A 15,510-nucleotide genomic window follows, 5' to 3' on the forward strand; every position below is an offset into this window, starting at 1 on the left:
TAAGAAAAATAGTCCTGGGTCTGCAGTCAGAAGACAGATGCAAATTCTAGCTCTGCTACTAATCACCTATAACCATAGATGAGCTCTTTAATCTTTCTGAGCCCTGCTTTCTTAATCTAGAAAACAGGGATATTAATATTATTCTTCATGAGACTGGAAGACTTCGGAGTTCATGGATGTGCAAGCTCTTGATAAACTGTCAGGTTCTTTTTAACTTTAAAAGGCAGTGGCAACACTAATAATAACAGTTACTGAGTTACTGTTTATTGAGCGTTCACCTTCACTGTGCTAGGAACTTTACATACATGTTTTTAGATAAAGGGTGGCAAACTGTGGCCAAATCTAAACCACCGCCTGTTTTTGTGCATAAAGTTCAAAAATGCAGCCATCATGCCCGTTTGTTGACCCACGGTCTTTGGCTGCTTTCCTACAGTGGCAGAAACTGACCGGCAAAGCTTTCTGGCCCCTTATAGAAAGTGTGCTGATCCCTGCTTAGATTCATCCTCCTTGTGCAGATGAGGAAACAGAAGTTTCATAAGCTTACAGAAGGTGCCCAGGCCCACACCGGTAGGAGGTGGGCAGCCACCATTTAAACATGTGTCTTTCTGACCAGGCTCTGCTAGAGAAGCAGAGAGTGCTAGAAGCATTCTAGATGCATCCGCTGGCAGAGGAGCAGGGTGTGCCTGCCATCCTAGAGGGTGCCATTAGGGAGAGTTTATGCACTGAGTCCCTTTTCCTGCTCACCCATGTATGCCCGGTGGGACTTGCACCGTTCAGGAATCAGGCCACCTGAACTGCTTCCTTGGTGGGCGGGCGGGGTCAGGCATCCTGAATTTGTGACATAGGTATTTACTTTCATTTTTTAGAACAGCACTTTGAATTCAAAAGCCCATCTTAGTGATTAAAATGTTTCTTGCTAGAAGCTTGCTTGTGGGCCGTGTGGAAATTTAACTCTTGGTGTGCAAACACAGGGCCACACTGAAAATTTGTCAAAAGTCAATAGGTTTTTGGTCTAGATTTTGGGGTTTTTTTCTTGAAAAGCGAATGGAGAAGAAAAGTGTGTGTATGCTAGCTCACAATTTTTTTGGTTATCTAAGGGTCCGAAATCAGACTGATTTCCCAGAAGTCATGAGCAGTGATCATGTTCATAAAATATTGTATACAAACTTAAAATATGTGAGGGATGGGAGTGAGACATTCAGTTGTATTTCTAACCTTTTACTCTTTAAAAAAAAAGATTTGAAGAAAACGTAGAAAAGTGTTAATTAAGCTTGTCAAATCTAGGTGACAGGATATGCATATTATATATTGTGTTAATAACCTTGGTATGTTTGAAATTTTTCATAAAAATATTTTTTTACATTAAAATAACAGACTTTTTTTTACATTAAAGTAAAATATATTAGGACAACTGCCAATTTAAAAGAATCCTATAGTAGTCATTTGATAAATATTTCCCCCTAATTGTCTACTGCATGCATCCCAATTTCAGATATTTAGTTAAAAGCCTTTTTTTTTTCTTTTTTTGCATGATATGGTATTAGCACACTTTGAAATCTCTCACAATACTTTATTTCAGCTGATAGAATAATCCTGTGAGGGAGGTGGAATGAACATGATTCTTATTTTTTTAAAAATGAACCAGGTTTAGAAAATTAAATAAACTGCTTAAAGCAAATGGCTGCTTGGTGATACCAGGACAAAAACAGGTTCTGTGAAGGAATCCTAACTCAAGGCCACCAGCATTGGAACTTTTCTGTTGAGGGCAAACCTAACCTCATTTTGAACCTCTTTCAAGAAATGGTATTGGTGATGTTAGGATTCTCCAGTGCATAGTGACAATGCATTTTTATGGGAATTTCTAGAAAAAGTAATGCAACAACTGTCATCCCTTTTAGGAAATAAAATTTAGAAACATTTAGAAATTTTTGAAGAATGTGAAAAATGAAGTTTTTGCACACAGAGGTAGCAGTTTCCTTAAATAAATCATAAGAAGTACAAGAGTATTATTTAGAGCCAGAAGTAGAAACAGAAGTAAAAAGTGACTGCCTCTGTGAACAAGACCAGGGGAGGGCTTGGAGTGTGGCAGGGCCTTGCTGATTGTCCACAAGAATTCTCTAGTGTTTAAATTTTTTTAAGCCATACACATAGTTTACTTTAAATTTTTTAAAACATTTTAAAGTGTGGGCATTATTGCCTGCCTTCTCTCCTCTCCAAAATATAAACCTGGGAAAAAAGCTCAGAGGGGTCCAATATGAGTCTCTAGCTTATTTTTCCTTTACTTGTTCAAAGCAAGAGGTTTTTTGGGTTTTTTGTTTTTGTTTTTTTTTTGCCTGCAAACATCTAAAAGTTTGGGGGGGGTTTTGTTGTTTTTTAAAGAGATGAAGTTTCTTTTTCCCCCAAACCTTTTTTGCTGTCAAGTTATTTTGGTTTGTTTGTATGATCTTTTAGACCTTTCACTTGACTATGCCTCTCAGCCAGCAAATCTTCAGTTCCCTCACATAATGCCACTTCCCGAAGACGTCAAAGGCTCCTGCTTCCAAAATGGGAATAAACGGAACCATGAACCCTTTATGGCTCCAGAACGATTTGGAAACAGCACTGTGGGCTTTGGCAGTAACGTTCATTCCCAGGCGCCAGAGAAAGTGACACTTCTTGTAGATGGCACACGTTTTGTTGTGAATCCACAAATTTTCACTGCTCATCCGGATACCATGTTGGGAAGGTAATTGACAATAATTTCCTTCCAAATTCACTCTGTTCTCTATGAATAGAAGTACCTGTTAATCTTGCACTAGATGTGAGGAAAAGAAGCACTGCATTGCTTATTTTTCTACCTTCATACTTTTGTGAAATAGGGAGGGGAAGCTTATAAAAAGCCTTATATGTGTTGATGATTTAGGGGAGGTACTTATTTACGAAGCCAGTACAGCTTTGAGCCTCCGCAGAAGGGAGTGTAGTCAGTTAGAACTGTGGGAAGTAATCTGCTGAATATCCCTCCCAATTTCTCTATAAACTCAGTCTAAAACAGAAGTCAGATACCTAATTTCTTTTCTTCTTTTTTTTTTTTAGATACCTAATTTCTATTATCCATAATTTGTATACTCTCAAAAGTAATCTTGTCTGAGTTCCACAGGTCAAAGACAGGATTAGGTGAGATCTAAGTCGTGTTTGTTTTTTTTCTTTAATCTTTCAATAAATAGAATTAGACACGTGTTTCACATGACACAACAGCAAAGCCATTTTACTACCATTTTGTCTGCCATCCATCAGGCTTGGCAGTAGGTGTCATGCTGTCATTTTCTAATGCCTCCATCACTATTCCAAGTTTTCTCAAATAAAATCTTTGTATCTGGCTGTTTTAGTGTTTCATGATTTCTTTCTTTTCTTCATATTCCATTCTCTGTGCTGCTTCATTTAGACCATAGTCTTAACTCTCCTCACCATCTCCTGCCTCCAGCATTTTAGAGTTAAGAGTTTAGGAAATACAAGCAGAGCCTGCCAGGGAGGAGTACTGGCCAGAAAGAATTCTTGGGAGCCTGGGCTGAGAATTAGGAAGTTCTCTTTCTGGCCAACCATAGACCTTGACATGAGGAATAGCAAGTTGGGATAAGAGTAAAAATAATAATAATCTGTGTGTATATACACACAAACATTTGATTTGTGAGGACTTTCATCTCCTTGGAAGTAGATCTTATTTAAAGATCTAACTTCACTCAGGACCTTGAACTAATTTGAACTGATTTAGAAATCAGAATGGACCACACTCATTTGTTGAATTTTAGGATCAGTGGAATCTAGCTATTCAAATATATTTATATTTGAACATACACATACAGATTCATGAAGAACCATTTTTAACCAGAACCAAACCTGTATATTTCTCAAACATCTAAAGTAAGACTAAACTAGAACATTAAAACATTTTCCAAATTGGCCCTACATTTTATCAGACTTGACCTCCTGTCCTCAGGTTTGGTGTCACTACCACTATGGCACTGCCCCCACCCATCCCCACCCCCTGAAACTGTTCCCTCAGTGCTGGCTGGCTCTTTGAGATAGATTGCCCCTGAAGGTAGCAATTGCAAGAAGGAAGGCAAGCATTTTCTGAGTGATAGATTAATAGATTCTTGAGTGACACTCTTTGAATCTGGTTATGAGTTGTCCCATGGCAAGAGAGTCTGATTCTTTGTCTAGGTGGTTCATCAGCTGAGGTTATCAGTTCTGAGAGATACTTAGGTTGCTCTGTCCTGAGGTTACATACAGTGTTCATAAGCCTAGGCAGTGAGCTTACAAATATGGGCCACTGGTCACAAGATGGACAAGCTGAGAGATTGCGAATGGATTTATGTTAACCCACGCCACTACCAGATAAATAACTTTGAGCTTAGGTCTTGCTGATGATAGTTGGGGGGACTGGTTACATGGCATGTGTTCACTATTTTGGTTTTTTTGTTTTGTTTTAATTTTATTTATTTATTCATGAGAGAGAAGCAGAGACACAGGCTCCATGCAGGGAGCCTGACGTGGGACTCGATCCTGGGTCGCCAGTATCATACCCTGGGCCGAAGGCGGCGCTAAACCACTGAGCCACCCAGGCTGTCCGTGTTCACTATTTTGACTCATAACTGTCTTGGCTAGACTTCAACCAGAATGTTCCAGAAAAATGTCAGCATTCTTTGAAGACACTTATCAGGATGGATTTCTTATATATGGTGTTCGTGGTTTGGAAAGCATGTGATTTGGAGTCTTTTTCAGAACTCTGAAAAGCAGCCAATTTAGGGTGGAGGGTAACAGCTTTACATTGAACAGCAGGACTCCCAGCAGGTGAAGGAAGGATATGGCAGTGAGGCCCCATTAGGAACTTAAATCAGGCTGGCCAAAGATCCTACCTGCCTGCCCTGTCCCTCCCTCACACTGTTTTCCCACTCCACGGCTCAGAAATGTAATCTGAGTGGTAGAAGTCATGGGGCCAGTTGTACTGGACGGGATCTGAGAGAAGGGAGGAAGCATGGGAAAATATGAGTAAGAAAAAGTAAGATCTCCTTGTACCCTCATGACCTCTGAGTTCATCCACAGAGCAGGCTTGCCTCTCTAACCTGTGGCAGACCACTGATGAGCCTAATACCTCCCGTCCCTGTCTACTTGACCTGAAGTTCCCATCATTAGGGTTACTCCTTGGGTTGAAGGAGGACATTTTCCCAGAGCCCAGTATTAAAAGGTACCAGGAGAGGGAGAACAGTAACATGTGCACCCACCAGTGCAGATACATCTGTCACACAGGTGTTGAAAAGCAAAACTCAGAACTACTGAGAATTGGCATACTGGATAAGTAACGGTAACAGGGGGCGGAAAGGACCAGGAAGGGTCAGGAGCACGAGACACGCGGTCTTCCTGAGCTGCCGGCACACAGGCAGGTTCCTGAGCAGTGGGGAGCGTGTGGGAAGCAACCCTCACACACGCCAGAGATTTTCCAGGGGCTAACTCTGCAGATGCCGCTTTATTTCATTACTGTCACAGATGCTTACCACAGGTGTTTCTTGAGGACTTGCTGCTTCATCTCTGCTTGGATTCTAATGTTGAAAGCAATTGCTACCACCTGGAGGGAGCTTCTTCAAAGGGGTTGGGTCCCATTGCTGTTTTTTTAATTTATACTATGAGAACATGGAATGGAGTCTTCCAGAATGAAGATGGGAGCAGTCCTCATGTGTGAAGAATCCCTTGAACTAGAGAAGGTTAACATAGTTGCCTGATGTCTTTCAGAATGTTTGGACCAGGAAGAGAGTACAACTTCACTCGGCCCAATGAGAAGGGAGAGTATGAGATCGCGGAAGGAATCAGTGCTACCGTATTTCGAACAGTGCTGGTGTGTAGGAGCCTCTTCCTGACATCCTCTTCCCCAGGCGCAAGCATAGTCAGAAGCCTTCAGAGTTCCATCAAATTGTTACTGACTTTAGAGTCTCTGGTTCCCAGTTTCCTTTCCATTTTCTTTTTTAATTAGTTTATCTTTCTTTTTTCAAATATTTGAGAAGGAGAGCATAAACAGGGGGAAGGGGGAGAGGGAGAAGCAAAATCCCCCTGAGCAGGGAGCCTGACTTGGGCCTCTGTCCCAGGACCTGGAGATCATGACCTGAGGCAAAAGCAAGACGCTTAACCAACTGAGCCACCCAGGTGCCCTTCCCTCTGTTTTCCATTCCTGTAACTTTTAGGTACTTCTTGCTTGTGCAAGCTCAGTCAGGTACCAGGTTGTGGTTAAGCATGCCAGGAGAGACCAGGGGCTACTTTGCCAGCTGACAAGTCAGCCAACTTGGTGATAGTTCTAGTAACCTGTCATTTTAACAGAACCAGGAATGAATAGAGGGTTGAAGAGGTCATTCTTCGTCTCGTTCTTTGCCTACATTTCTTTTTAATCTGTTTACAGGATTATTATAAAACTGGTATCATCAATTGTCCTGATGGCATCTCGATTCCAGACCTTAGAGATACATGTGATTATCTCTGCATTAACTTTGACTTCAACACTATCCGATGTCAAGATTTGAGTGAGTACAGGAGCAGCTCCCATCTGCATTTGAGCCACTAAACTTTGAGTTTGCTTGGAATCAACTGATATTTTTGATCACTAAACAGTTTCAGGCATGGTTGAAAATCTCTGCAGAGGCAGAGACATGATACTAACTTGTTCCCTCTTCCTGCTTCAGAGCACTGTGAGGAAGTGTGGAGTAAACAAACCAGAACATGTGGTGGGTTCTGAATCTAGCTTGTCCAGCAAAGCACCGAGCTAACTACTACTCCTCTTGGAACCTTGGTGTCTCAACTAATAAATAGGGATACTGATTCTTGGACATTAGTCTCCAGGTCCCCTGATTCTCTCTCCCATAGAGTCAAACAACATAAACTGGCTGGGTTCTTCTAATTATTTTTACCATTATTATTAACTTCGTGTGTACTAAGTCCTTTCTAGATGTGAACTTGCTTCATTCTTAAAACAGTGAGCCCTGCAGGGTGGGCGATAACCCCATTTAACAAATGAGAAGACCGAGAAATTAGCTTGTTCAAAGCTATAAGCGTTAAAGCTGGGATTAGAACTGATTGTCTGACTACAAACACCATCTCTTATTATCACCTAGGCTTCCTGAAATTATTTTTAAAATAATTGAGGTTCACGATACATTTCCCTGCATATTCCATGAAGTTCTCTAGACTTGTGGTTTCTCTACTCGGTCTAGCGCACACTTAGAGCAAATCCCTTGGTGTCCTCAAACTTCAGATGATTCCTCTTTGTGGTACTGTAAATCCATGAAATTGGGGTCCAGAGCATCTTCAGAACGAGTACTACAAATGCTAGTTCTGTCTCTGGTATTATTAATGTGTGTGGTCTGACATTGTATAGCTAACAAAACCTCAGTTGGTCAGAATGCTCAGGGATTATTAAACATGAGGGGGGTGCTTGGGTGGCTTAGTTGATTAAGCATCCAACTCTTGGTTTTTGCTCACATCTTGATCCTCTGGGTTGTGGGATTGAGGCCTGCATCAGCTCCATGCTGGGCATGTTGGGCGGTGGAACCTGCTTGGGATTCTCTCTCTCCTTCCACCCCACACCCCTCCCTCCCTCTCTCTCTAATAAAATAAATAAACATGAGGAAGTTAAAGAGTGGTAAAATGTGAGACCCATCTAGCAAAATCAGCTTAATTAGCGTCTTGGAGCAAGAAACAGTTTCTGCCTTTAATGGGCAACCTCTCTGGAACTTCTCAGTAATAACAGCCATTACCTCATAGTCTTTTTGCTCCAGTGATATCTGCATTTGGGCAGAGAGGATATTCACCTATAGTTTCTCTCCCCAGGTGCTTTACTGCATGAATTGTCTAATGATGGTGCTCACAAGCAGTTTGACCACTACCTTGAAGAATTGATCTTGCCCATCATGGTGGGCTGTGCCAAGAAAGGGGAGCGAGAGTGCCACATCGTTGTGCTAACAGATGAGGATTCTGTGGACTGGGATGAAGACCACCCTCCTCCCATGGGGGAGGAATATTCCCAAAGTAGGAGCCCCCTGCATGGTGTACATGTTTTCTGCAAGAAACATGCTGCCCAGAGTAGCAGCTAGATCCTAGAAGCAGTGCGAATATCACTTATTGAGCTGGCAATGAGCACACTCACCTGGATGATGAGTGCAGTGTAGTGCTGATGCAGGGCTAACACTTATGCTGAGCATCTACAACTCCGACTGCTGCGCCCAGTGTCGGATACTGTGGTGATACGGAGCCTATTAAATGGTGGTGTCCCTCTTCTCTCCGTTGGTCTTATTTTTAAATCCTTTTGAATTGGTAATAATTCAAAAAGTACAAAAGGTTGGATATACATTGAAAAGTCTTGATCCTACCCCTGCCTCATCTCAGTTTCTTTTATACCCTTCAGATGTATTCAGTGCACACACATAAGCAATTATGTCCATGTTTTTCCCTTTTTTTCAAATGCTACCATATTCTATGGACTGTTCAACACCATGTCTTACATAAAAAGCTTCCACGATCTTTTTAATGGTTATTTACTATTCCACCGTATGACTGTGCCATAGTTGATTTAACTGGTTCTGTTGGTGGGCTTTTAAGCTACAAATTATAAATGATGCTGCAATAAATTTCCTTTTAAACAGTCTATTCATATGTATAATTCTATAGAACAATATTCCTAGAAATGGAATTTCTGTGCCAAAGCCATGTTCCTTTATAATTTGATAAATGTGGCCAGATTCTCCTCCATATTACACTCACAAAGCAACATATGACAGGTTTGTTCCCTCACCAAAACAAACAATGTTTTACTAAACTTTTATCATTGCCACTCAGATAAAAAATAGCGTTGCATTTACACTTAAATTTGCATTTCGCATTCCACAATCAAGATTTACCATCTTTTTCATTTTTAAGAAACCATTTTAATTTCCTTTTCTGTAACTTTATTTTGCCTTTTGCCTATTACAGAATTGGATAGTCTTGCTTAGTGATTTGTGAAGGCTCTCTCTTTGTATATATATTAAGGAAATTAGCCCTTTGTAATGTGAGCTGCAGGTATTTTTCCCAGTTGACTATTTGTTTTTAGCTTTATTAAAAGTGGTTTTAGCTAAGCAGAAATGTTGCATTTCTAGGTAGCTGAATGTATTAATTTTTATTTTAAATGTATTAATTTTTATTTTATGGCTTCTGGGTTTTAGGTCATACCCAGAAAAGACTTCCCCACCCTGAGACTATAACAATTTCTCAGGTGGTTTCTTTCTTATGTTTGATCTATTGCTTAACATTTAATCTGTGATCTACCTGGATTTTGTTTTTGGCATCAGGGTCAGGTATACCTTTCATTAGACTGATTCTGTTAGCTCATCTCCCTCCTTTTTCAGAAGTCTTCATTCCATGACTAACTCAATTTTTCTTTTTCCAGTTCTTTATAGCTCCAAGCTCTATAGATTCTTCAAATATATTGAGAACCGTGATGTTGCTAAAACAGTGTTAAAGGAGCGAGGCCTGAAAAATATTCGCATTGGAATTGAAGGTAATAAATATCCCAGTTAGTATTCAGTTTGCATGGCTTCTGGAATAGGCTGTATCTCTGGGCACCGCTTATGTCCTTCAAACTTGGCTTCCAGAGGACCTAGAGAATAGACACCTGTGAGAACTACATTCCTACCTGTTGAAAGGATTCCTGGTTCTGCTTTTGTTCGCCCTTATATTTCCTTTCCATTTTATTTCCAGTTGTAAATGCTTTAAAACAGCTGGAGGAATAAGTCCCAGCATACTGCTTCGGGATAAAGAGCAGTAAGGGCTAGGGACACTACTGGGTGAATGGAGCAGAGCCCCAGGGGCTCACCAAGTGCTAAGGATCTCTTTGGAATCTGGAAGGGTCCTTCTGAAAACTATAGCCTAGAGACTTATAATTTGAATTTATTCCACTACATACCTTTGAGGAATTTCTGTATTGATAGAATGGTTTTAAATGATGTTGAGCAGTGGCTCCCAACCTATGGTCTCCATGAAAGGGTCTTAGCCGCTGACTCTTAGAGTACGCTGAAGTTGTGCTGGTTTCCCCTCTGTGAGTCTTTGACTCTTGTGTTTTACTATTCTTGCTGTCTCAGTCTAGCCTACTGAGACATATCAGATCTTCACTGTGTCTGACTTAGGTTGGAATTGCAGGTGGGAAGAGATTTTTGAGGTCTATTAAACCTTTCACTGCGTCCCTCCTTTTCACGAGAAACCCCAGGAACAGGGTGATAAGGATTACTCCATTTCCCAGAGCAGCCTGTCATACTGTCCTACCACTAGAACATTCTTCCGCATATCTAGTGCATAACTTCCTCTCTTCTGTCTTCCAGTTCTAATCTCTGAAGCTACTCTAAAATTTCTACTCCCATTTCCATGTGATAGCATTTCAGATACTTCAGGCAACTTCCCTGTTTTTTCTTTAAGAAAGCGTGTAATGTATACCTTAAACTACTCCTCCTACAGTGTGCTCTCTAAGCACTAGAATTAGAGACTGGAGTTCACCATGGCCTAGCAGGATTTCTGTTCTCTGGCATTGCTGCCAGTGAGTACAGGCTTCTGAAATTACTAAGAGGCTCTTCTCACCCTGCCATTAGAGGGGATAGAATTTTTGTTACTTCCCTTCTAGGGACAAGACCTGCTAACCTGGATAGATGGGAGGTGAGTGTAGCACAGAGGGTTGGGAGTGGCAGGACATGGTCAGAGGTCATTTCCCCAGTAGTTTTTTTTTTTTTTTTTTTAAGATTTTTAATTTATTTATTCATGACAGACACAGAGAGAGAGGCAGAGACACAGGCAGAGGGAGAAGCAGGCTCCATGGAGGGAGCCCGATGTGGGACTCGATCTGGGTCTCCAGGATCACGCTCCGGGCTGAAGGCAGCGCTAAACCACTGTGCCACCGGGGCTGTCCATTTCTCCAGTAGTTCTTATGCACAGTCTTTGAATTTGGGAGGAAATTACCGTGGTTAGGCAAAGAGAAAGCGTGGAATCTAGAGTGAGCAATTTCCTGGAGTCATGAGAATGGCCTTCTGTGTTTCAGGTTACCCTACCTGTAAAGAAAAAATTAAGAGGAGACCTGGTGGCCGGTCTGAAGTAATCTATAACTATGTGCAGCGCCCCTTTATTCAGATGTCCTGGGAAAAGGAAGAAGGGAAAAGTCGCCATGTGGATTTCCAGTGTGTCCGAAGCAAATCCCTCACCAATCTGGTAGCTGCTGGAGAAGATGTCTTGGAGGACCATGAGATATTAATGCACCACCCACCCCAAGTGGATGAACTTGACCGGCTGAACGCCCCACTTTCTCAGATGGCTTCTAACGACTTTCAGGATTAGGGCCAGCTGTGGACCCACGCCTCTTCGGAGCCCTTCTTTGTACTGGATGCCCACAGCTAGCCCTTCCCATGGTTTGTCTCACCCTGAGTAGGAGACCTGCTTCTCCGTCCTTTCCGTTTTTCCCACAGTTAGCGTGTGTCCTTTTCATTACTGAAAAGTCTGTGCCTCCGGCAGTGGATAAAAAAGCACTGACTGGTAATTAAGCTACCAACTTTGTAGCAGCCCTGGTAACTTGAAAAATCTGGTGCCGTTTACAGAGTCTTTGCATAACTGCAAAAAGCAGGAAAGGAAGTCAAGACTCTTGTGGCTTCGTATTCATCAAAGCAGTCCTCTCATCCTTTATACTTTGTTCTTGGCTTTTTTGTTTTATACCAGGCAAATTACTTGGCAGCAAAGGGACCAAACCTTAAAAAAAGACAATCTCTAGCTCCCATAAGCTGGCGCTAATGGGATTCTTGTTAGGGGTCAATAAAAATGCCACTCCTGGTGGCCTCTGTGCCCAGATCACATCTGGGAAGAACTAGGCTCTCATCAAAATGTCCAGAGGGGATTTCTTAAGAGTTTAAATTCAGTTTTGTTTTTCATTCATTCAGTGAATAACTCAAAACCAGACAGATTCTTTGACTATAATAGTGTAACAATGTTTATGAAACCTTGTCAGGTTCAAGTCTAAAGGAATTATTTGGAATGACCATTTGGAATCAAATTCACAGCTCCAGAAGAATCTTTTGAATCAGGCCACTTTAATTATCTGGCTTGGAATCTGATGTGAAGAAGCTGTAGGTCTTCACTGTAGGCAGCACACTACTGTAAGTGTGGCTTGGAAACCTTAGATGATATGGGCTTAAAGGCTTTCAAGAGATGGGCAGAAACTTCTGACAAGTGCTCTGTTTCTCAATAGAAAAGACTTCTAAGAGCTCCAGGGAAGGGGGCATTTGGGGTGAAGCTGGGTGGGGAAACATCACCTACCCAGGTTTTACCCCAGTACAGGATTTTACTTTATATATTCTTTTCATACAATGGAATTTTTTTTTGGATATCAGGATATTTGTTTTTGAAGTGGCCTATCACACTGCTCACACTGGGTTAGAAAACCATAGTACCGTCATCCCCAAAGGAAGGATGAGTTGAAGGGATGTTAGGCCTAATAATTTTGTTTGATCTGTCGGCTCTGGGTTAGTATGGCATGGTGTGTGACAACCCAGACCACTCCCCCCCCCACCCCGGTACTGAACCATTTTCCCTCATGGCCCCTTGGCTGTTAACAGCAGAGCTAAATCTAGAGTCTAGAGCCAGACATTAAGTGTCTGGGGCTAATCTCCCATCTTGTGGTAAAGGTTGGCCACCTACCCAGAGCCTGTAGTCCTCACACATTTCAGAGGTACATAGTTTCCTTCAAGTTCTTTAAGGTAACATGACTAGTTTTCTTAAATTCCATTCCCATAAGACACCATAAGGCAAACTAGTCGATTCCAGTTTGCCCTAATCATAGTCCTCCAAAGGTATAAAGTCAGATGGGTGTTGAAAGCTACTCTTTCCAAGGCTTGAAGAACAAGAACGTTCTTAAGAAATGTGTTCTCTGTACATGTGACCAGCATCACAGTAGAAATCAATGCTCTGTTCATTACTCAGAAAAAAGTAGTAATAAGTAGTTAAACTGAGCCATCTCCCACCTATAGTCGTTCTACCACTGGCATCCAATTTGTAAGGCTGATGGTAATGGTTCAATTTGGGGTTAGGTCTTTTTGTAGCCAGAGGGGACTTTTATTTTTTATTTTTTTGTTTTGTTTTGTTTTTCCAGAGGGGACTTTTATGTCTGTGAAACTCACTGACTCTTGTTTGAGGTCTGGTTTGGCTTTGACCTTACCAGTACTTCATTCCTACCAATAGCTGTCCAGCCCAGATAATCGTTTAATGGTGCTTCCTTTCTGCTTCTCAGTTGACTTCCTTCTATGCCATCACAAAGGAAATCTGAATTAACTGTGTAGTGTAATAACTTCATTCTACGTCTTCTGTATTACCATTCAAGTGTGAACATGCCGCAGCTGACACTGTAAAACCAGTTAGTCCTTGCCTAGTTAAAAAGCCAGGTATGAAAGTATGGCATGTATGTAGCACTCTGTTCTATGTAAATGACTCATTTCCTCAGGCTTTCAAGAAGTAGGTCCCCCCCACACACAAAAGGTGGGTAATGTGCTTTTGGCCGCAATCCATGGGGGTGAGTGAGCCTCACAGGTAAACCCGTACAGGTAAATCTGCTGGTGTCACTGGATAGTGGTGACAAAGGGAAAAGTGGGGCCTAAAGGTCCCTTCTGGTGAAGAGGGAGGTGTCTTATGGACCCACCACCCTTCCAACCTGGAGCTCAGCATCACTGTAATTTAGTAGCTCCCCTTAGCCATGGCTGCTCTGTTCCCAGGGCCAGGACATTCCATTAATGGCAGGACCGTTCAGTCGCTGCAGGGACAAGGGGGCTGGGTTGCAGTCATTCCCTTCAGAGTCCACCACTGGCCAGTTCGGCAAGAGATATTTCTAATAAAGGTGGAACTCAGGTTTGGTGATTTTTTTTTTTTTCTCTAAGTGCCTAAATAAGGAAGCCAGGCTGTTCATACATCTTCTTATGAAGATGGTTTTGCTCAGACTGTCTAACTCAGAGGTAGCTCAGTGAGCCAAGAGGAACCTGAACTTGGAGTTTAGAATCTGAGTTTGTGAATGCATCATCATCATGCATCGTTGATTAGGAAACATTTGGCATTGAGCTGGAGAGTGGGCAGAGTGTTAACATGAGATGACGTCATGGTTTCTCCCAAGTGGAGGAAAAGTATAGAAAAGATGCCAGCAAAAATGGTAAGGAAGCTAGAAAGTAAATTTACTGCATAATGTATAATAGCCTATATATTATTTTAAGCTAAATTTGAAGAAAGTAGAATGTCATCTAACGTATACAGGTCTCTGAAAATACTGTAGAATAAGCCCAGGAAACAATCAGCACAGGCTTTAACTCAAATTGTCGGAGTGTGACATAGAGTCTTTTTTTATTAAGTGTCAACAGTAGGTTAAGAATCAGGGGGTTTTAGTAATTTATTCAATGCCACTTCTTGCCATTATTTTGAAATTGTTAAAATGGGTAAGAGTTCAGAAAGCAAACCTGATGGCTTCACTGGGGGAGATGGAGCCACACTGTGCTCTGGGTGGGATTGCCTCTGCACGAGAACATTACATTTTCTCTCAAAGGCAAAATGCTTGTAGATTTTGCCTCTTTACTTTGTATTTACTTTTAAAGTTGCACTTGTTCACCTACCAGTGTTTACGATATCCTATTACTTGGGATGCTTTTTCTATAATAAAGTATTATCATTTGTGTCCGTGTTGTTTTTGAGCAGAAAATAAAATTGGAAGCCAGGACATTAAAAGGGACTGAAGTAGCAGCACCTCGACTATCCAGAGCAGAGCCTCTTCCTTTCCTACAAGGCCACAGGGTCACTTGGAGCCAATGTGCATCCTTCTTATCCTATTAATCACTCCCGGGTTCCAGAACCCTAAGAGTCTGCCTTCTTGAGTTCCTGGTTCATTGGCATTCAAGCCCTCCTGAATCCTCCAGTCCAACCTAGTAGGGCCCCACAAAGCCAAATACAAATTTGGAAGGTAAGAGGACTCAGACTTTGATGTTCTGGTTTCAAACAAATGAGGAACTGCAACAGGAATGAAGAGCAGGTCCCTGGAAAACACTGCTGTAGAGCTGTGGGCTCCTCCTCTGGTCTCTGTGACTTGGCCTGACTCCAGTCTGGTGCCTACTGAGTTTCCTCAGCTCCCTTAGCCTAGGAGTTTATCGATGATGGTAATTTCAAGGGGTGCTAACACCTCCCAGCAGGCCTGCCTTTATCAACAAAGAGGTTAAGAACGTCTCTGTAAAAAAATAAAAATAAAAAAAAAAAAACCGTCTCTGTAGACACGGCCTATTAAACATATTCTGTGCCAAGTCCTATATGACCACAGGGACACAATGACCAGGACAGTTCCTCTCCAAGGGATTTTTAGATTTGTGTGGGGAAAACCTCTATCTATAGTCCAAGTCACCCAGAAAACCCAAGAGCATGCAGTAGCCAGTTCTTCAGCATGAGGAGAGTTTGCAAGAGTGCTCTACA

The 15,510-nt window shown here is 41.8% G+C and overlaps 1 protein-coding gene across 5 annotated transcripts in view; it reads left to right on the forward strand.

The window, feature by feature from the left end:
• The window catches only part of KCTD20 (potassium channel tetramerization domain containing 20), a 38,302-nt gene extending 23,576 nt beyond the window's left edge, over positions 1–14,726 (forward strand). For 3 of the 5 annotated variants that reach the window (XM_025418588.3, XM_025418589.3, XM_025418590.3), the window contains 6 exons: positions 2,452–2,725; positions 5,764–5,866; positions 6,422–6,542; positions 7,846–8,043; positions 9,440–9,550; positions 11,075–14,726. In XM_025418588.3, coding sequence (XP_025274373.1) covers positions 2,452–2,725; positions 5,764–5,866; positions 6,422–6,542; positions 7,846–8,043; positions 9,440–9,550; positions 11,075–11,367 — 1,100 coding nt within the window. In that variant the 3' untranslated portion in view covers positions 11,368–14,726. The remainder of the gene's footprint in view (positions 1–2,451; positions 2,726–5,763; positions 5,867–6,421; positions 6,543–7,845; positions 8,044–9,439; positions 9,551–11,074) is intronic. The other 2 variants (XM_025418592.3, XM_049092069.1) reach the window with 1 other exon arrangement.
• Positions 14,727–15,510: the final 784 nt, after the last annotated feature.

Source organism: Canis lupus, chromosome 12 (genome assembly GCF_003254725.2).
Source record: "Canis lupus dingo isolate Sandy chromosome 12, ASM325472v2, whole genome shotgun sequence".
NCBI classification, from domain to species: Eukaryota; Metazoa; Chordata; class Mammalia; order Carnivora; family Canidae; genus Canis; species Canis lupus.